The sequence below is a fragment of the Mauremys mutica genome, chromosome 1, assembly GCF_020497125.1.
Source record: "Mauremys mutica isolate MM-2020 ecotype Southern chromosome 1, ASM2049712v1, whole genome shotgun sequence".
Classification (NCBI taxonomy): Eukaryota; Metazoa; Chordata; order Testudines; family Geoemydidae; genus Mauremys; species Mauremys mutica.
In genome coordinates, this window is record NC_059072.1 from 39,663,521 (window position 1) to 39,686,267 (window position 22,747).

Below are 22,747 nucleotides of genomic sequence, written 5' to 3' on the forward strand. Positions count from 1 at the left end.
GCCTGCTTTAACTGGAGGTTTTGCAGTGACATGTTAGTTGCTGCATTAGAAAGAATGCTCCCAGGATTCATTCACTTGGAGTTCAATGTTGTGTGGTTATTCTAGAGACAAGATAGCTGAGCTGAAATCTTTTATTGGACCAACTTCTGTAGCTTTCAAGCTACACAGAACTCTTCTTCAGGTTATAATCTAACTCAGGGTCCCCAATGTGGTGCCCGCAGGCACCATGGCGCCCGCGGGGACATCTAAATGCACCCGCGTCCTGGCCAGAGGTCAAGCATCCGCTGAAATGCCGCCGAATTTTGGCGGCATTTCGGCGGCGATGCCTCTTGATGACGCCGCTTGCCACTGACAAGCGACGTCATTGAGATGTGTCGCCGCTGAAATTCGGCAGCATTTCGGCGGATGCTCGACCGCTGCCACGGTCCTTCGTCTGGCACCTGCCAGACAAAAAGGTTGGGGACTACTGATCTAACTGAATATGCCTAAGTGATTCCATTGTTGTTCTGGAGTCTTTTTACTTGAATGGTAGTTTCAGTGCCTTTAACATTGTTTCACGTTGCAATATATTCCAGATCTTAAGAATGCTTTTCAGAAAGCAAACTGCTTGGTTTTGTTTCAAAGTTTTTCTGTGCATACTTCTCCAAATCTTCCCCCGCCGCTCCCCCAGTAATGACTCACAGCATTAAAAAATATCAGCTAAATAATTTAAATGAAAAACAAAAAAGTGGGGAGTTTCCTGAAAACTGTAAGTGGTTGGACACACACCAAATGACAGGGCACAAATACAACAAAACTAACTGCACTGTCTTGTGCACAGAAAGTGAGCCTTTGGGAAAGGGAAAAGACGGTTACTCACCGTTGTAACTGTTGTTCTTCGGGATGTGTTGCTCCTATCCATTCCAGTTAGGTGTGTGCGTGCCGCGTGCACATTCGTTGGAAGATTTTTACCCTAGCAACACTCGGTGGGTCGGCTGGGCGCCCCCTGGAGTGGCGCCGCTATGGCGCAGGATATATACCCCTGCCGACCCATCTGCCCCTCAGTTCCTTCTTGCCAGCTACTCCGACAGTGGGGAAGGAGGGCGGGTCTGGAATGGATAGGAGCAACACATCTCGAAGAACAACAGTTACAACGGTGAGTAACCGTCTTTTCTTCTTCGAGTGATTGCTCCTATGCATTCCAGTTAGGTGATTTCCAAGCCTTACGTAGGCGGTGGGGTAGGAGTTAGATGTTGCAGAACGCAAAACTGCTGAGCCAAAGGCTGCATCAGCTCTGGACTCTTGGACCAATGAGGCAAAGGTGTGGACCGAGGACCAGGTAGTTGCACGACACATCCCCTGCAAGGGTATGTGAGCCAGGAAGGCAGCAGAGAAGCCTGAGCCCTGGTGGAATGTGCAGTAAGATGGCTCTATGGAACATGGGCCAAAACACAGGAGGTGCGGATGCACAACGTCATTGAAGATGAAATCCTCTAGGAGGAGACAGGTATGCCCTTCGTCCGGTATGCCGGTACGACGAAGGTTTGGGGGTGTTACGAGAGGGCGCTGTCCGCTAGATATAGATTGCGGACGCCCTATGGACGTCTAGGGAGGGCAATTGTTGCTCTCCTTGCAATGAGTGTGGCTTCGGAAAGAAGACCGGAAGGAAGATATCCTGGTAGATATAAGAGGCCGACACCACCTTAGGGAGGCAGGTCGGACGTGGAAATAACTGCCCTTGTCCTTGAGGAACACAGTATACCGTGGGTCCATTGTGAGAGCCTGAAGCTCGGAGACTCGTCTGGCCGATGGAAAGGCTACAAGGAAAACTGTCTTCCAGGACAGGTATATCAATGAGCATGTTGTCATTGGCTCGAATAGGGCAATCATCAAACTGGTTAGAACCAGGTTGAAGACCCAGGTTTATGGTGGGGCCCCACTGGGGGGGGGGTATAAACGCTCCAAGCCCTTGAGGAACCTAGAAACCACAATGTGTAAGAATACGGAGTGGCCAGTCTCCGCTGGGTAGAAGGTAGAGATGGCTGCCAAGTGTATCCTTAATGATGATCGCGCTGCTGTTTGAGAGACCAGAGGTAGTCCAAGATGGAATGGATTGGGACCTCGGCGGGAGAAACATTGCGTGTTTCGAAGCAGCAGGAGAAACGCTTCCACTTGGCCAGATACGTTAACCGAGTGGAAGATTTTCTACCACCCCGGAGAATCCTGTAGAACCGAGGCAGAACAACGTAACTCGGATCGGTTTAGCCACGCAGCAGCCATGCTGTGAGGTGCAGGGATTACAAGTCCGGGTGGTGAAGCTTGCCGTGATCCTGCGTCATGGGGTCTGGGCAAAGAGGCAGGGGAAGAGGGTTGGCTACCGACAGGTGTAGCAACGTGGTGTACCAGTGCTGCCTGGGTTACGCTGGAGCGATCATGATCAGATGCGCTCTGTCCCCGCGGAGTTTTAGCAGGACCCTGTGAACCCGCGGGAACAATGGAAAGCGTACAGGAGATAGCTCATCCACGGCATCAGAAAATCTCCTACACCGAGCCTGGGGAGAGGCCTTGGAATGAGGAGAACTTTTCTCTCTTTTCATTCTTGCAAGAGCGAAGAGGGCCATGCAGGGAAAGTCCCACTTCCGGAAAATGGAATGGATAATGTCCGGAGGAAACGACCACTTGTGAGACAGGAAGGATCTGCTGAGGCAATCCGCCAGCTGAAACGCCTGGTATACAAGGCAGACTGCTCTCAGCTCTCGGACATTGATGTGTAAGGCCAGCTCTTGCGCCGACCGAAGGCCGTGAGTGCGAAACTGACCCAGGTGAGCACCCAGCCGAGAGATGGGGTGTCTGTCATGAGGGACCCCGAGGGGTGAATGGAACAGCATCCCTGGATACACCAGGGAGGGCGCTGACTCCCGGTCGAGGGAGCCTAGGATGCTCGGGTGGAACGAGATGACCATGAATATGCTATCTCTGCCCGGGCGGTACACCAAGGTGAGCCATGATTGAAGTGGATGGAGGCGAAGCCTGGCATGTTTGGAAACAAACGTGCAGACAGCCACGTGACTCAGGAAACCTAGGCAAGTGCGAGCCAAAGTTGTCGGAAAGGTCCGCAGACCTTGTACAATTGTCACCCTCGCCTGAAACCGAGGCTGAGGTAAGCAGGCTCTGGCGAGACTGGAGTCCAGGATGGCCCCAATGAATTCCATTCCCTGTGTGGGAATCAGAGTGGAATTTTCTATTGATCATCAGGCCTAGACACAGGAATAGGTCCGTATCGATGCCCACATGACTGGTAACTTGGGCCCGGTGGTCCCTCGAATGAGCCAATCGTCTAGATACGGAGAACGTGTATCCGACGGTGGCGAAGAGAGGTGGCGACTACAGCCATGCACTTTGAATACACTTGGGCTGTATAGAGGCCAACCGGGAGGGCCGTATACTGGAAACGACGGTAGGCCCCAAACCGAGGGTACCTTCTGTGTGGAGGAGAAATGGCGATGTGAAAATACGCGCCCTTCATATCGAGGGCGGCATACCAGTCTCCGGGATCCAAGGATGGGATGACGGTCCCCATGGGTACCATGCGGAACTTATCTGCATCGTGAACTTGTTGAGTTCCCGCAGGTCTAGGATAGGTCTGAGACCTCCCTTCGCCTAGGGGATTAGGTTTCGTCCTTAGGTACCTCCTGCATAGCTCCGATGAAGAGGAGCGTCCGCACCTCTTGCAAGAGGAATCGCTCGTGAGAGGGGTCCCTAATGGTTAGAAGGACCCTAATTTCGGCTCCTTTGGGGTCCTGATTGACGCCTACGACCGCGTAAACTACGCCCGCTGGCAAAGTCCTGTCTTTGCCTAGGCGTAGGGTAAGAGCGGTGAGGCTGGGGACGGAAAGGTCGGCGCTGAAGCCCCAGCGTGTGCATGCCGAGAGACAGCGCAGAGTGACCCTGCTGCCCTTTAGGCTTTGCAGCCTAGGGCCAGTGTTTTCAGAGAACAGGCCTTTGCCATGGAAGGGCAAGTCCTGTATAGCGTGCAGCAGCTGCGAGGGAAGGCTCGATAACTGGAGCCATGAAATACGCCTTGTGGCAACATCCGAGGCCAGAGTCGTGGCAGCGGAGTCAACTGCATTCAACGAGGCCTGGAGGGAAGCTCTCGCCAGCTTCTTCCTGTGTTCCAGGAGGGCATCGAACTCTTGACGGGAGTTCTAAAGAACCGACTCTGTAAATTTGCCCACCACCACCCATAGTAGCGGCTAAGCAGGGCTTGCTGGTTTGCTACACGAAATTGCAGGGCCCCCGCCGAGTACATCTTACGGCCCAGTAAAAGCATTCGCCTAGCCTCCTTGGATTTAGGGGCTGGTGCCTGCAGGCCATGGCATTCCTTCCCATTGAGGCACTGGACGACAAGGGAGCAGGGGGGGAAGATGTACGTATAGGTACCCGTACCCCCTGGAGGATACCATGTACTTGCGTTTCGATTAGAGGAAGGCCCGAGGAGTATGTTCCTGCCCCCGCCTCATCTGGGGAGGAGGAAGAAGAAAGGCCAGGGACAAGCGGGTCCTGTGTGAGTTCGCGCTCCTGGATGACCTCCTGATCCGGTGGGAACTGGGAGCCCGGTGGCTGAACCGGGGCTTGCTCTGTACTGGACGGAGGGGGACGGCCAATTGTCGCCTCTGGCACCCAGAGCTCCGACGGAACGGAGCGAGATGGGATCACCGGTACGCCTCTGGCGTGGTAGTACACCCAAGATGTCCAGAATGACCACTGATAGGTCTCCTGGAAGACTCTGGAGGGCGCATCGGAAAACAGAGTACTGCACATATGAAGTGTCCGCACGGGATGACACTGATGCGTGGCTGGATGGCCCTGGAGGAGCTGAAAAGCCCTCGGTAGAGTCTCCCTCTCTAATTGACGTTGCTCGACGCGGCACCCGGGATCGGTACCGGGAGACATACCGAGTACCGAGAACGGGACCTGCCACCGGTGCCGGGCAGTCGACCGAGATAGCGAGGCTCGATGTTTGGGAGTGGCTACGGGAGCCCCGGTGCCAGGGGCGGTGCCGGGAGCTGGATCGGTGCTGAGTGTACCGGGCCGGCGAACGGGATGCTGACCAGTGCCGCGAGTACTACTGATACCGAAATGGAGAACGGTGCCGAGACTGTGAGCGGCGTCGGGACCTCGATCGGTGACGGGACCGAGAACGTCTGCGGGACCGCGATCGTGAACGGTGCCGCTCTGCGGTGCCGACGGAGGGTGGTCTGATCAAGGCAGGCTTGCCCATTGACTATGTAACCCGCACCGGCGGTGCCGGGGGTTGAGGCAGCGCAGACGCTGTCATTGCAATCAGCTCCCTCGCCATGGACACTGTCTCCGGCGTGGAGGGAATAGTGAGCTCGACCACAGTCCGTACCGGGGAGCTTTCCAGCACCGGACTCGACGGTTCTTACCTGGCCGGAGTTAATGGTGCGGATATCGTCGGTGCGCGGCAGACATAGGTGCCGGGCGATCCCACTGAGCATAGCGCTCGGCTGCGGAGCAGGCGGCTCGGACGCAGCTTAATAGCGAGCTCGACCACGGCTTGTACTGGGGAGCTTTCCGGCACCGGACGCAACGGCTCTTGCGTGGCCGGGGTCGACGGTGCCACTATTGTCGGTGCCTCGGCAGACATCGGTGCCGGGCGATCCGACTGAGCATAGCGCTCGGCTGCGGAGCAGGCGGCTCGGACGCAGCTTTATAGCGAGCTCGACCATGGTCCATACCGGGGAGCTTTCCAGCACCGGACTCGGCGGCTCTTGCCTGGCCGGAGTTAATGGTGCGGATATTGTCGGTGCCGCGGCAGACATCGGTGCCGGGCAATCCAACTGAGCATAGCGCTCGGCTGCAGCAAGGATATTGTGCCTCTTCATCCTCCAGGAGAGGGATCCATGCCGAGGGGACGTCGGAGCCAGTGACGGTCGGTGCCGAGAGGCCTTGGCGGTACCAGCGATCCAGTGCCGAGGGAGCGCTCCTTGACTGCTAACCAGCAGTCGGCGCCGAGAGCGGAGGAGCAAGAGCTGCCTCCCTCAGGAGCTGTTTGAGACGAAAGTCCCGCTCCCCTTTGTTCTCGGATTAAAGGCCTCACAAATGCGGCACTTATCTGTGAGGTGAGATCCCTCGAGGCACTTAGGAGAGGATCTCTTGTCGGCAGCGGCTTGTGGCCGGCCGAGCATTACAAAACCCTGTGGACCGGGCATCGGACCCGGCACCGGGTGAGGGGAAGGGGATAAACCCCGAACCCCTGTGAAATAAATACACTATACTATACTACAAACAAATAAAGTTAACTACAACTATAAACATCTGAACTATATACTTAACGAGAGAAACTACGAGTAGCTAGGGAAGTGGAGGTCAGCTAAGCCGCGCTCCACTGTTCCAACGACCGACACGGGCGGTAAGAAGGAACTGAGGGGCGGATGGGTCGGCAGGGGTATATATCCTGCGCCATAGCGGCGCCACTCCAGGGGGCGCCCAGCCGACCCACCGAGTGTTGCTAGGGTAAAAATCTTCCGACGAACGTGCACGCGGCGTGCACACACCTAACTGGAATGCATAGGAGCAATCACTCGAAGAAGAACAGAAACTTAGTTGCTGCAGCCCCCTGGTGGCCACAGTTGTGATCTCAAAAGTATTACAGTTTGTATTGTATTTTCATTGTCCATTGAGATCAATGGGAGTTTCTCCATTGACTTCACTGGGCACTGCATTAGGCCCCAGTCACTGCCTTTGATTGTTATTTATATTACAGTAGTGCTCAGAGGTGCCAGTTAGGATCAGAGCCCTATCAAGCTAGGCATTGTCCAAACGCAGTAAGACATTCCCTGCCCTGAAAAGGCACGCTATTGTTTACAGTACTTTCCACAGCAAAATTGAGAGGATTCTAAAACAGGATCTGAACAGTAATTTGTTTCATTTGATTTCATGCATAGCAGTCAATTTACATTTGCATTATTTCACTTACCCTTCACTTGTGATAAGAGCGTTTCAGATACATCAATACAAGCAATGTAGAGCTTACATTGCGAGGGGATTAGTGCACTAGTCAAATCCAATTGGGAGAGTCCCCACATCCTTAAGTAAAACACAAGTGATTGATGTAGCAGTGCTGAAGGAAACTGTACTACAGAAAGAAGTTCAGCAGGACTAAAGCGGGTGTGTGTGTGTGTGTCTTGTACTGCAGTATTATGTAACACTGCATTCTGAAACCAATTTCTTTGTCCTCAGTTGCCTTCTTCCTGAGGGAGGCTGCTACCAGCAGCATAACAAGCTACATACTTCCCATGTCTGAGAGATGCAAGCGGTTGCTAGGTGGCAATGTAAGTTTTTAAAAAGTGGCACAACAATCACAGGGAGTGCAAATAGTCTTCTGAGCACTGAGAATCACCTAGCAACAGCATGGGGCAGTTGTAAATGTGTGTGTATGGGTGGTGGGGGGGCGACGACATAAAAGAGATCCTCCTTTCCTAAATTACCAGCAACCCAAGGCTTGGTTTTCAAACTGTTTAGAAAAGTCTGCCTGGGGCGCCGGTGGCCCATGCACCGAACTGGACAGAACCACTGGCCATAGTAAGTCAAGTGCTACTTCCTATGTAGGAATGGATGGGGAATCAGGAGATGGAAGGTGGATTGGCAGGGAGAACATATTCAGGAAGGTTTCCAGACATGTCACTAACCCCTCTGTAGCTACGGATAAAACACCCCCCAGTTCCCCACTGGACCTTCCCCTAAAAACAAGTCTAAAGTTACCACCTTCATTCTTGTCCTATCTAAACCTATAGTATATCTATGTTCTAGACTTGCTGCTCAGTGTTCAAATGGTTAGCATAGAAACTTAATTTTTAATAGCCTGCTTTCTGGGCTGACCATAGTGCATGTGCCAAGTATGAGCCCTAAGGGAGTATTTTAGTCCAAGTTACAATAAAAAAATAATCTCTGATATAAGATCTGACACAACCTTAGCTGGAGCAGGTGGAAAAGGCACTTGATACAGTATTTGAATTTTGCAGAAGGTAAGAGAGCAGGAAGCTCAAAAGAGCAGCTCATAAGTTTTTTTATTCTAAGCAATAGTTTTTAGGGCAGTGGATAGTGAACATTAATTGAACAATTGGTATTGTAAAATGGCCAGGATGCATTTAGTTTGTTATATTTAGGGCCCATCTCCACTTCCAGAACGCTGCTAGCTCAAAGTTCTCTTCTATACGTACGAGGTGTTGACGTCATAACAGGTTTACCAATTTTCAGTGTGGACAAGACAGTGGTTCTTTAATCAGGTTAGGGAATGGTTTTATGTCTAGGCCTTGAAATCCTGCCCTCCAGAACAAAGTCATGATGTTTCTGTAAAAACTGAGAATGTCTATGAAATAACCAGGTAGCAACACTACACTCAGTCACGTTGTGTGGCTGATGTACAGTGCTGGACATTGGAGTAGGGGAGGCTAGAATCTATGGGCTTATTTCATTCCAAAATAAACAAAGCCACCATCTCATATTAAAGTGGGATATATCGATAATATCGGGTTTCATACAATTTCTTGACAGCAAAAATATTTTACCCAGACATCTTTCATCAACAATACAGCTGGTTTGTATGTGTGTGTGTGGGGGGGGGGGAAGTGTGTCGAGGAGTGGGAAAATGAGACCACTATTATTAAAAAAACAGTTTATTTTTCACAATACATGTTGAGTACATGCAGATCATATTTACATTTCTCCTTAAGGCAAACAGAAATTGGGTTCTTATTGACCTGAGTTACCTAGCACCAGTAGAAATAGCAAATAAAAACCTATGAAACTTAGCCTCCCCCTTTGAATCAGCAGTTGTATCACACAAAGTACACTTTCCTCCACATTCACATTTCTTTTATAAGCTATTCATACTAATGATCCCTATTGCTCTCCTCAGCAATTTTTCTTAGCTTAAGCTCTTTGAGGATTCAGAATTCTGTATATTTCATTAAGGTCTTCTTTTCAACATTGTTTTTTTTTTTCCAAGAAAGGGTTAAAAAAATAAGACAGTCTTATATTCACTGATGTTTTAGAAAAAATAAAATTATTTTGCTTATGTCTCATTGTGCCTGTCCACCTCTACATTTAGAAATCATGGTAAGTTGAGAGGCAAAAGTCCATCTCCAAGCCAATGCAGGAGATGTCGCATGATCCTAATAAGTGCTGAGCAGTAGAACGGGTCAACATTTTCCAAATCTCAATGAAATTAAAAAACAGACAGGAAAAATAGAATTGCCATTTTTCACAAAACAGTCATCCTGAGATTTGACCAACTGTAGTGCAGGAAGGAATTTTTAAAATTTCCAAAAGTTTGGTGAAATTTAGAGTTTTGAAATGTATTTTAAAAATATACAGCAACACAAACTTTGAAAAAAATGCATTGAAGTGTTTGTCCCGTTTTTCCTGACTAGCTCTATCGAACACCATTAACTGCCATTACCTTCCATGAGAGTTGAAGGTAATTTGCTCTCAGCACCTTGCTGGATCAGACCCAGAGTTTCCATATACAGACGGTCTCAGATATTAAAGGACCTGATCCTGTGCCCACTGAAGTAAATGACAAAGCACTTATTTACTTTTAATAACATAAGACCAAGCTCAAGGTGAGAGCAAATGGTAGTGGCAAAATGGAACATGACTCCCAAAACGTGCATTTCTTAGTGTCTTATGTGCTAAAAGGTTTTCCTTTGGGTTGCATTTATTGCCTCTTTTTATGCATGTTGTTTGTTTTTTTTAAAGGCTTATTTATGCATGCATAAAATTGTAGGGTTTTAGCTACCATTTCCTCTCTCCGTGTACCTCTTCTGGCTGCTCAGTGTTCATCACAAATACCTCTCTGCTAGATACTGGTATTTATAGAGCTTTATATTAAACAATCATTAAAAAACGAGTTGATGAAGCCTTCCAGTTTAAAATGTTTGAGTAAAAAAATAAGTCAACTGAGCCATCTCTGGGTTTCTTTCCAGTTATTAGCTGCTAAGTTCAAATGTCTCTTTCCACAGATGTTCCACTTGGCACTGATGCAAAGCAGCACATTGTAGTGGGAGTAACCCTTATGCAAGTATTCAATTTTTAAAGAGATGAGCTTTAATCATAAAAACATGTACAAAGGTCTGTCAATTTCCATTTCCTGCTCCCCTGAGATTATTATGAACTAAGCAGCTAGGAAAGTGCAAGAGATGAACACAGCTGAAGAACCCATAGAAGCTTCTAACCAATATCCCAGAGTAACTCATCAGGTAGATGTCTCCTGTGAATATTGTACCTTCTGTCAAGGGATTATTTTTCACAAGAGAATGAGATAATGAGATTTAAAAATGATTAGTTCTGTACACCTAATACTGCCTATGTACAATAAGAACAAAACATCTAGCTGCAGGTCAGAAGAAGAATAAAAGTATTATCTCCATCCCTATTGTCATGAAGTGACACTTGGCATGTAGCTTTATTTCTAACTCATATCCACACACTGATCCCCCGCCCCCCCGATCACTATGTACATTTTCAATCACCACATCAAAACTATGAAGAAATTACAGAGCTTATAGAATGTTATAAATCCTCACAATTTCCCCCTGGAAACCAGGACCCTCTACTCCACTATGTAAAGTGAGAGCAAGTTATTCAGAAGAGGAAGAAAATACTGTATTATTTAAAATCAGGACCACTTGTGGCTCTACTCAGTCCCCTGCTAAAACTCTTACAGCCATGGGTGTCCCGGACTGCCACTGCTGCCCCTTGTGCACAGCCCTCAGAGGAGGTTTGTTGAGCCTATCCAGCAACATTTTCATTCCCTCACAATCTGCAGATCATCCACAAACTGGCTTCTGCAGGAAGGAAAGAACCAAGAGGGAAGCCAGCACATTCCCTTTGATGCCTTCTGGGCTTGGCTCCAGGGGCTCATACTCCCCTCCATTCATGTAGGAGGAGGGAAACACTTGTCCATTTAGCCTCAGATTGCTTAAGGTGTTAACTATTACTCTATTACCCTCTATTAAAGCACATTTATGAAAACCCTGGTGTTTTGAGGAGTACTTTGATTACATGAAACCACAAATTTGCACAAAAAGATGAGAAAATTTGGATAGAGGTAAGTTTCCAGACAGTCTTGAAATGCTACTTCCAAAGGCACTAGCTTCCTGGTTAGAGTAAAAACACCATTATTCCTTACAATACACATATAACAGATTACATCCAGTTTATTTATAAAAAGGTTTGTACAACTGAGTTATCACAAGAATTTACACCCTTCCTGCTGCTTTTGATTTTTGAAGAGATGGTTCATATGGTTACACTGCTGTTTCCTTTGACTCAGGCAGGGGAGATGGCTTGAAGTTTATTACTTCTTTATAGGTAATGCCTGAAAAACAACAGTAAGAGAAAGCATTGCTAGTATGTTCATAAAAGGAGCCTCACAGACAGTAGCCGGGAGCCAATCCCAAAATGGCAGGAACGTTGTCTATTTGGGGATGAGACACGGATGAGGGAAAGAAAACATACAAAGAGCTAGGGTTCAAGTTTTCAAAAGTGGATGCCTAAAATTAGGCACCTAAATAAGTGACCCGATTTTCAGTGTTGCACCTACAACTGGCATTATCTTCATTAGCTGCTGCCATGCACAGCAAATCTGAAAGTCAGGCCCTCTTGCTTAGGGGCTACCTTAAGACTACAGCTGGTTGTCAGTCACACACCAGGAGAACATGCTGTGAAAGGCTCCTAATAAAAGGGTAAACCAAAGAAGAATTCAATCGTGGACAGGCAGGCAGGAAGCTATTAGGGAAAAAGGAGCTGAATCCCCACTTTTCTGACTGCCAGCCATCTGGGTGAAGGCAGCCTTAGATTTCCAGAATTGAGCCTGGTATGTATAGGAGCCACTGATGTCTCTGTCTTGTTTTGTTATGAGACATTCACATACTAAGTATCCAATTCCCCTGTGGAGGGACATCAGTTGCTTCCTTTGCTTGAAGTTTATTTTTAATTCATCATAGTCTGTAAATCAACTTCCTAGTTCCGGTAAGCACTGAAATGCTGCAAGATCATCTCCTCTGATGACACTGTAGTATTTCTCATACTGGCCAACGCTAGAAAGTAAGGATATGAGGAAATGAAAGAAAGGCACGAATCTCAGAAACAGCCTGGTTTGCATAATGGGGTGAGGACTAGTAACTTCCTTTTTAGTTTGTTTTTTAACGGAAAGTTAAATTAACTCACCATTTATATTTATTTAAAAGTCAGCAGTCTCAGGTTTTGTAAATTGTAAAGGGTAGCCCTGGTCATTTTAGGAAATTTAAGGGAATTTGGTTTTAATTTGAGTGACACCAAACAAAGCAGTTAGAAATGGAAGATTAGAAAGAGGACAGCCAGCAGACCCAGCAGCAGAGGGGAAAGAGTAAGTGGAAAAATCAGCAACATTAAAAAAATTATTCACGTTAAAAAAATAAAAAAAAGTATATAAGTAACCAATAATCAGCACAATCTCTCCCGTGTATGGAGGCATATCACTCAAATGTATTAATTATGCAACCACATAACCTGCTTTATATGAAGATATATCCACTCATGGGACACCTAAGAACAATCAGTAGCTCACTAGGTTTAGGAGACGTAATCTCCTGCTCCACTGACAGTAAGCAATAATACACAGTGTAAGAATTCAGAAATGCCTCCTTTCTGTGCAGTTCAAGGTATCTTTCAGCAGAAAACCAGGAGCTCAAAGTACAAATTGCTACTTCCACTTCCCCTCTATTTTCAACATTTGTTATGCTAAGGTAAAAACTATGACCTGCACTCAGTCACTGGAGCCAACAGCACGCTGAATACTAGTCTTATGTTCCCTTGCACAGGCTAATAACTTTGGGAGGCACATGCAGATGGGAGGGTGTTGATAGCTTTGCCGAAGTTTTAGGAAAGGCAGATTTGTAACAATCCATCATCACTGCTCCCATCCCTGTGATGTATGAATCAGGGAAATGAAAAAAAGTAAACCCAGAACAAAAAGTGAACCCAAATCCTCAATAACTGACTCCCACTCTTCTTTCTTTCCCTCAGAAAAGAGGAAATAATCATTTAAGTTTATTCTATACATAGCAATAAAACCTTGTAATAGTGTTCTACAAACAGTATAAATCTAATTATTTTCCACTTTCAAGACACCTCTGGACAGTGAGAATGTTTGATAAAAACCCAGAACAATCCATAAAGATCAGCGGCCACTCCACATCTACCAGCCAGCTTTGCTTAACCTCACTGCTAAGCAAGACTGTCCCAAAAAGTAATTTTTATTTCCATTCATAGTATAAATAGCTGCACTGTAAAGAAAATCTCTGGTCATCTAAAGGCATTTCCCATATGGGTCAGGGAAGGCTTGTTAGAACCTTAGCTAATCCTGGGGGGACCGAGAAGGGTGAATGGAAAGAGCTCAGGAAGAGGAGATTTGGTGGAGAATGGGGAAGGGGAGGGAGGAAGGAACACAGATAAAGCATGGGGTGTTTGGGAGGAGCGGAGGAGGCGGAGCCGAGGGGGTGCCCTGGAGAGAGATGGAACTAGCAGAGGGGCAACCTTAGGAGGAGGTACAAGGTGAGATGGGGGCACTGACTCATTTTATGTTTCTAGACCCCACTGGTGCCTATTTTCTGCCAAGACCAAAGCAAGTCATTTTTAAGGAGATAAGTGTTTTTACTTCTCAGTTAGCCCTTCTTAGTCCCTTTTAAACTCCCCCCCCGCAATGGACTTACGCTTCCACTCATCCAGTGGCAAATCCATATTGTCAAATGTGTCGTCATATTTCTCTGCCTCAGTTTCCTCTTCAGGATCGTGAATTGACTCAAAATAAGGATGCGCTAAAGCTTCTACTGCCGTTATTCTCTTCTCTGCATCTAACACCAGCATCTTCTCCAAAAGGTTTACAGCTGTTCAACACAAGCCAAACAGGACATTCAATATTGCCACTGAATCCAACTTGGATTTTAAAGATGTTGTACCATTGTTGTTTTTTACAATTACAGATGATTACAAAGATGAGTTATTTCATTTCATAGACATCTGCTGTTTTAAGAAGAAAATAAAAATACAAAGTGTTTTGCTGCTGTCAAGTCATATTATTGTGATATTCAATACAAAAACCACTTCATTATGAGCCTATCCACATGTTCAGTACACTTTCAATCCACTAGTGCAGTCAGACAGCCACGTGTATATCTATAGCACCGATTTTCTCAGCTATGCAACCACAGTGAAATCCATGGTAATCTTTACATGCATTTCAGTGGGATTTGGATCAGGCCCTGCATGAGCATACTGAAAAATTCAAAATGTACTGTGCTTACGAAGTATGTTATCTTGAGAACTACCAAATCAAAACCAATTTTCTCTGGAACCTGAAATACTTCTCTCCGAGTACTATTTTCATGTCAAATTTCAGTTTTCAACCCCTATCTGTTTGTCTTGTACAGTCATTCAGAATAGGGCTTTAAGAATCATTTTTTTAAAATAGGAAAATTATATTATCTATATTTGATTTCTTGCTACTCACGGACCCTGATCCAACAAAACATTTAAGCATTGTCTGGAACAGGGCCAACAGCATAAACTACTTTTGCTTAAGTTTTTAAGTCCTGCTTTATCCAAGGACTAGTCTTGGAAAGTTTCAGTCCTTAAGATGAAAGTTATGAGCAATGGAAAACAAGGGGCTAGAATCCAACCTTAATTACCATAATGCAACCTTAATTATAGCAGCAGCTGCTGCACCTGCTGTAGCACACCACCACAAATGGTAGAAATCCAGACATATTTTCTTACCCAAAGGATTTGCATACTTCAAGATGGCTGCAAAGTCTTTTTTCTGCACTTTTGGGAGGCTTTTGATATAATTTTTTGCCTTAAAAGAAACATGAACATTGGTTAGAACAGTTCTTCCTCTTTATGTGATAAGATTTAGCAATATGCTTGCTAGGTAAATTTTCATGATTTTTGTGAGAGCATGCTATGCATATGGACACCTTGTTTGCAAGTTTTAAGAAAAAGGAGAGAAACAATACCTAAGGTTGATCCTTAGTACTGTTTATTACAGCCTGTATATTACTGTCTTTAGTTTGGGAAATGTACATGCATCATTCAACAGAGTTATAATTATTTTTCCCCACTGTGGGTTGATACAAGCAGGGGCGGCTCTAGCAATTCCGCCGCCCCAAGCACGGCGGCACGCCGCGGGGGGCGCGCTGGCGGTCGCCAGTCCCGCGGCTCTGGTGGACCTCCCGCAGATGTGCCTGCGGAGGGTCCGCTGGTCCTGCGGCTCCGGTGGAGCATCCGCAGGTGTGCCTGCGGGAGGTCCACTGGAGCCGCGGGACCAGCGGACCCTCCGCAGGCATGCCTGCGGGAGGTCCACCGGAGCCGCCTGCCGCCCTCCCGGCGACAGGCAGAGCGCCCCCCATGGCATGCCGCCCCAAGCACGCGCTTGGCGCGCTGGGGTCTGGAGCCGGCCCTGGATACAAGTTTCTAGAAAAGTAGGTCTTTCTCTTCAAGATATATTCAATGAGTATTTAAAATTTACAGGTATTTTAAGGAACGTTAATGTGCATGTAACAGGGTTTAAACTCTCTAGAGACGTGTGCACATGGGACCAGGGAAGGCAATGTTAAAAACACAAGAACAAATGTCAATCTTCTAAATACATTGTATGTATCATCAGTGTGCTCTCAATAAAAGTAGTAGTCATTCAGCTACAGCTGTTGATGTGCCACATATGTAAGAAACTTTAAGCACGTAGGGGTACATATTTCCAAGTGACCACTTCAGTTTTGGGTGACCACCTTCAGATAGGACTCAATTTTCATACATGTTGAGCACCTGCAGCTCTCATTAACCTCAGTTGAAATTGTAGGTGCTCAAGACTGCTTAAAAAAAAAAAAAAAAATCAGGCTCCGGAATCTCAGGTTGGGTATCCATAATTAATGAACACTTTTGAAATGTAGGCCATTACCGTATTGCAATGTACTTAATTTAAAACGATTTGATAATTGTGTTTAACTAAATAAACTGAACTAATAAGGTTTCCAAAAAATTCTTGAATATTTTAATGATGAAATTCAGAGAACAGCTTTCCATTAAGTTTTCTTGCATTTGAAACTAGAACAAGCAGAATATTAGCAGAATGCCAAACAGTATACTCACATCTTGACTCTGTAGTTTCTGAACAAAATCTTGAGTTGGTGTGCCTGTTATCTTCATTATTTCTGTGAGCTGGTCCAGATCTGAATACCAGATGTCAGGAATCAAGTCTTTGTACAGTGACAAAATTAAAAGCCCTACAAAAATTATGAAATTTCCTTGCCAATGGAGATCAAAGCGGAACACACAACATAAAGGTGAAATGAGAAACTTTACATTTGTGCAGCTCAAGGTTCTGTGTTTCTTTTGCAAAAGTTGAGGACACTGAAACACCTAAAGTCAACTATATTCCAACTTTATGGGCCAGATAATGTCCTCTCCCTTGGGTAGCTGATACTTGTGAAGTTTTCAATGGATTGTGTGATTGGAGCTGAGGTTTAGCCCCGTTAGCCAGGGTGTTTTGGAGTAAAAAGTATGGGGGGGATAGCTCAGTGGTTTGAGCATTGGCCTGCTAAACCCAGGGTTGTGAGTTCAATCCTTGAGGGGGCCACTTAGGGATCTGGGGCAAAAATCAGTACTTGGTCCTGCTAGTGAAGGCAGGGGGCTGGACTCAATGACCTTTCAAGGTCCCTTCCAGCTCTAGGAGATAGGTATATCTCCTATTATTATCCTGTAGGCCTTCATGGCTACGATAGCGGCCTGGAAAGCAAAGCTCACCACCGTATTTTGTTCTACAGGGCAATCCCCTACTTTTCCTGTTTCTACCATCATACCATGCCATGGGCAGGAGAGGTTGGAGTTCCAGGAGACATATACTCCAAAAATAAACCTGCAGTCAGCAAGTCCTTCAGTTGTCTCGGTTTACCTTGCCACTGGAAATGATCTTGTTGGCTAAAAGTGTGTGCAAGTTGGTGCGCAATTACTCGTTCACTTTAAACAAATGCTCATGCATCCTTCAACAGTCTAACAAGTCCTGTGGTTATGGGAGAATGGGGAAAGTGACAGGTGATGGACATTGCTGGGACTCAGTCATGAACCTGAATGCAGGCAGGTCAAGACTTTGGTCACTCTGCATTGACCTGAGGTGATACTGTAGTCCAGCAGCATCTTGATCGACTTGTCTGCTCTATTCAGGGACAGTACAGCCGACCTCAATATAAGGAGGGGGACTCAAAAAGGTGCCCTAATAATTGCTCATCTTGAACAGCCCTGACCAGTTTACCATGGCTGGAGGGTGGCCCATCATGTGGTCGAAATTCAAATACGCTTTGAAAAGTTCCTTTTTGTCTCAATGTTGTGACATGGAATGTCTGTACACTCCTTGACTGTCCAAACCAAACTGATCATCCTGTCAGGCAGACTGCTCAGGTTGCTCAACAGCCTAGAAGATACGTATTGACATTGCAGCACTGAGCAAGATACAACTTGCTGATGAGGGTCAGTTGATTGAGAAGACTGCTGGGTATACTTTCTTCTGCAAGGGATGCCCAGAAAACAAGCCATACAATGCAGGAATAAGCTTTGCAACCAGAAAGGATCTTGTCTCTCGTTTGGAGAACATATCCACTGGTATAAATGATAGACTGATGAAGCTTTGACTGCCCAAAGAGGCAGATGTTATGCTTCACTGATTACTGCTTATGCACCAACAGTGACTAACTCTGAAGGAGGAATTTTATTTTGAACTAAATTACCTGATCCGATTGGCTCCCTGTGAAGAAAAGTTGATTGTTTTAGGCAACTTTAATGCTTGTGTTGGCCTTGATGACTCTATGTGGCATGGTGTACTTGGCAAACATGGCATCAACAAGATGAACAGCAATGACCTACTTCTGCTAAGGACAGATGCTGAACACCATCGAAATACTGAAAACACTATCTTCTGACTCCCCCAACAAATATAAAACAATCTGGATGCACCTTTGCTCAAGTCATTGGCATTTGATTGACTAGGCGTTGGTCCGACAATGGGACCTACAAGATGTGTGCATAACTTGGGTATTACATGGAGCTAATTGTTGTACTGACCACTGTCTTGTTCCATCAAAGCTTTCCCATATTTGGCCAAAAATGTGTAAAAAACCATCAGTCAAGCTTATAAATATAGCTTGGCTGAATGATCTATCAATTGCCGAACAATTTTCAACACAGCTAACTACTCTTTTAGAAACTCTTCCAATGATCAGTGATGACATAACTGCTGAATGGGTATCCTTGCGTGACACAATCGCTAACACTGTCGTGAATTGTGTTGGACATACGAAATGCCATCATGCAGACTGGTTTGATGTAAATGGTCATAAAATATTGAATCTCCTTGATGTCAGGTGACAAGTCCATGCTGTGCTCTTAGCTGACGCACTCTATGGGTTGAAATAGGCCAGATATAGGGCAGCCTGCAGTACACTCCAGTCCAAACTCTGCCACATGCAAAATATGTGGTTTGACCATAAAGCAGAGGAATCACACACTCTTGCTGATAAACATGACTCCAAAGGTTTCTATGAGGCAGTCAAAGCTGTGTATGGCCTACCCTATCTGTCTTGACACCACTACCAAGTGCTGATGGTGAATCTCCCACCACAGATCGCACTGCCATCCACTAATGGTGGCACGAAGATTTTAGTGAACTACTTACTTGTTCATCTACTGTTTCTGATGAGTCACTAAATAATGTCTAGAAACACCCCACATCTACTGCACTTGCCGATCCACCCACATGAGCCAAGGTGTTGAAGGCTGTTCAAGTAATGAAAAATAATAAATTCTCTGGCCCCAATGTCATTCCAGTTGAGGTTTTCAAACACAGAGGAAATCTTCTCATTGACAAGCTCTTCGAATTTTTCTTACATGTCCGGCTTCAAGAAATTATACCATAACAACTGAAAGATGCCAACATTGTCACTATTTATAAGTGTAAAGACTCAAACAGCGACTGTGGTAACTACTGAGGTATCTCTTTGCTCTCTGTGGCCAGCAAGATTCTTGCATGGATCCTCTTGAACCACTCCTGACCCAAATCATCAACAACATCCTAGCTGAGTAACAGTGCAGCTTTTGTGCTCAGTGGAGCACTGCTGACATGATCTTCATCATGTGACTATTACAGGAAAAATGTCACAAACAGCACCAATCTTTATACATCTTACAAACTACTTTGTTATGACAGCTTGTAACTTTGGCCTCACCATCAGCTGAATGAAAACCGAGATTATATACTAGCCAGCTCCTCAACAACTTTACCAAGATCCATCCATAAGGTTGGAAAGTTTTATGCTGCAAGCTGTCAAACAGTTTACATATCTTGGCAGCATATTGAACAACAAAGCTATAGTCAACCATGAAGTGGATGTGCGAATTAAGAAAGTCAGCACTACATATGATCGCCTCTATCACCAAATCTGAAAGCAACATGGAATCTGTCTACAGACAAAAATCAAAGTCTATAATGCTGTTGTCCTCATGACATTGCTCTATGGGTGCGAAACATGGACCTGTTATCGACAAAACATTAAAAAGCTTGAAAATTTCCATTTGCAACACCTATGGTGATTGCTGCACATGACATGGCAGGACTGAGTTTCCAACACAGAAGTCCTGGTGAAAGCTGGTTCAGTTGGCATCAAGGCTCATGTGATCCGCACCCAATTGAGATAGGCTGGCCATGTAATTCAAATGCCTGAGACCCATCTATCAAAACAAATCTTATATTCTGAATTAAGCTTCGGCAATTGTAAGCATGAAGGGCAGATGAAACTCTTCAAAGACACTGAAACAAAAACTGTGCAAAATGAACATTTTTTACTCGTCCTTTGAGCAACCGGCGATTGATCATATTGCATGGTGCCACATCATAAGGGTGGGTGGTCACGACTTTGAGAAGAATCATGGGAGCAGCTGGAAGCACAGTGCCAGACACAGAAACAATGTGCAGCTCAATCAACACAATTAGGCAAATGGTTCTGTGGCCAGTGTGGTAAATGTTGTTCTTCCTGAATTGGTGTATGGAGTCACACGAAGACCCATTAGTACAAACTATGATCATTGACATCATCCTCGAAGCTGAGGTGACCAGCTGATTATCATCATAGGTAGCTTCCTGACTACAGCTGGTTGATCTATTTTGAAAATTTGAAATTTTGACAAATATTCCACGAAATGTTATTGTAGCTTTTTTAAAGTCATTCCCCCGCCTTGCTCCATTCCAAACCCTGAGATTTCCTGAGACAACCTGGGTGGGATAAGGCGAGTATTCCCTGACCTTATGTCTCCTAAGGAAGTATAGCTTACTCAGCACAAGCATTATCTTTTCCAGGGATTCCAGCAGGTTCCCAGGGGCTGATGCCATAGAAAGTAGCTCTTGTCTGGTGTTGCACCTCTTTGCCTATTGATTTTGCAGAGCTCCAAATACATGATCACACATTCAAATGCCTGTAGAGTCAGAGGGAGATGATGGATGAAACTGAACAGCTTTTACAAATGATGTTAAAAAAATGATTTGATATCAAATTTGCAACAGAATTTATTTATGGAACTAAAACAAAAGAACTAAAAATTATATTTCTTGCTTTGCTTACCTGAAAAGGACTAGAATGAGATTGTGTTCTCCTGGCAACAGCTAACATAGGCTCACAGATTTTAAGGTCAGAAGGGACCATTATGATTAACTAGTCTGACTTCCTGCATAACATAAGCTGTAGAAGTTCACCCAATACCTTCGGCAATATTCACCTCCTAAGATTATTAAAATACTCGTTTTCCCACTCCTGAATTTCTGGTGCAGCTTGAAATTGTGACTCACTTGTTTCCTTGTGTATGCATAAACGTTACATAAGTATCCTCAAGGCCAGCACAGTTCCAGTAATAATACTGGTTAAACTGCTGCCCTTAGGCCAGCAGGAAAAGATATTTTTGTATTTTGTTGTTAACAAGGGAAACATACTTGAACGTAATTAATTTAAAAAATTGTGTTAAAAATAGTTTCAGGTACTGCAGCTGCACTAGTCCCCTCGTCTCATTTTTGTGGTTTTGCAATCTCCATTCTTCTATTTTGAAGTGTTTTTCTCACATAATAAGGAGAGAATAAGACATAAACAAGCAAACTAGAAACATATTAAAGCCCCAAAATCTTATGCTTAACTTTAAGCATGTATGGTAACTGCTGGCAGAACCCGGGACCTTAATGAATACATATCCAAGGGAAAGAGTGAAACTGGTTATACACAAGCCCTCTCAAATAAACAAAACAGAAAAAAATTAGACAATTTTCCCCTCTAATTCCTGTTCAGCGATATTAATTTTAAGAGTTACTTGTAACAATAGTAGGTCAAAAATGTCTATACTGAAGTGGGATTTTTAATTTTTTTAAGTTGATTTAAGTTTTAAGTTCTCAGCAATGAATGATACGACTATTTTAAATATGGAGAACCTTCCTAACCAGATCCTAACAATTCTGGATAAAATCTTGAGAAATGTGCGCCCCAAACCCGAGGCCCATATGTAAACTGGGCTCTGTATGTACCCATAAGGTTGGGTGTTGACACAACACCAGGTCTGTGTGTGCACACTCCTGAACCGGGGTGCCTGTTATTGAAGATTTTGCATAGAACCTTCCACCTGAGAATCTGAGAGTGCTTTGTAACATTAATGATTCAATGCTTATATCTCTCTAGTGAAGCAGCTCAGTAATATTAGTCTAATTTACAGATGGGTAAACTAAGGCACAAACATCCAGTAATTTGCCCAGGATTTAAAAGAAGGTGAAATTTGGCAGGGGAGAGAATTAATTGACCATTGTTTTAAATCTATATCCATTATGAAACCACCTTATTGTGACACACAAATACCGACACACTTTTCATATCTTTCTGCCAGGAATTCATCATGAAAGGATACGATCATTTCCTTTGAACAGTGGCCTCCCTGTTATCATTTCTGCCATAATACAGCCCACTGACCAAATGTCAACTGAAATAAAAAAAAAAAAATAATAAAAATAAAAAAAATCAGTAACATTAAATTGCTGAATTATATTTTTAAATCCCCTCACAAATGTATGGTTAAAATACAGTTTCAGTTATACTTTTTAAAAGAAGCATATTAATATAGTTGATCCTTTATACAGTAAATAAATGTCTACCAAAAGCAAGTTGCAATAATGTAACTGGTGTTCATGACCAGGACACCGGGAGAGGGTAGCTCCTCAATACCAAGCTGGTGCATACAGGAAGTAATTCTTCCAGTCATTTAGGAAGGGACTACAACTACCTTCATGCTTCTTTAGTACCCCTTCTTTGCTGAATGGTTTGCCCTTCCAGTTGGAGTTAGGGTACAATCTGCAACATCCTGCAGAAGGATTACAGCATGTAGCAAGGGTAGAGCTCGCTACCACCTATGTCCAAACCCAGACTGCCTTTTTCTCTGTCTACACTGGAGTTTAATTTCTGAAAATTGACAACAACAAAGGATTACCCTAATTTTTTAACCGCAGGGAACTTGCTCTTAATTACATTACTGTTTTACATTTTCACTAGGGCTGTCAAGCGATTAAAAAAATTAATCGTGATTAATCGCACTATTAAACAATAATAGAATACAATTTGTTTAAATATTTTTTATG

General features: G+C 44.8%; 1 protein-coding gene across 1 annotated transcript in view; it reads right to left on the reverse strand.

Annotated features, from left to right (window-relative positions):
• Positions 1-8,668: 8,668 nt before the first annotated feature.
• Positions 8,669-22,747, reverse strand: part of MAPK12 (mitogen-activated protein kinase 12) — an 81,428-nt gene continuing 67,349 nt past the window's right edge. Inside the window, exons 8-12 of the mRNA XM_045031093.1 lie at positions 22,024-22,095; positions 16,192-16,271; positions 14,821-14,899; positions 13,758-13,931; positions 8,669-11,383 (exon numbers count right to left, since the gene is read on the reverse strand). Of these exons, the coding sequence (XP_044887028.1) occupies positions 11,313-11,383; positions 13,758-13,931; positions 14,821-14,899; positions 16,192-16,271; positions 22,024-22,095 (476 nt within the window). The 3' untranslated portion in view covers positions 8,669-11,312. The remainder of the gene's footprint in view (positions 11,384-13,757; positions 13,932-14,820; positions 14,900-16,191; positions 16,272-22,023; positions 22,096-22,747) is intronic.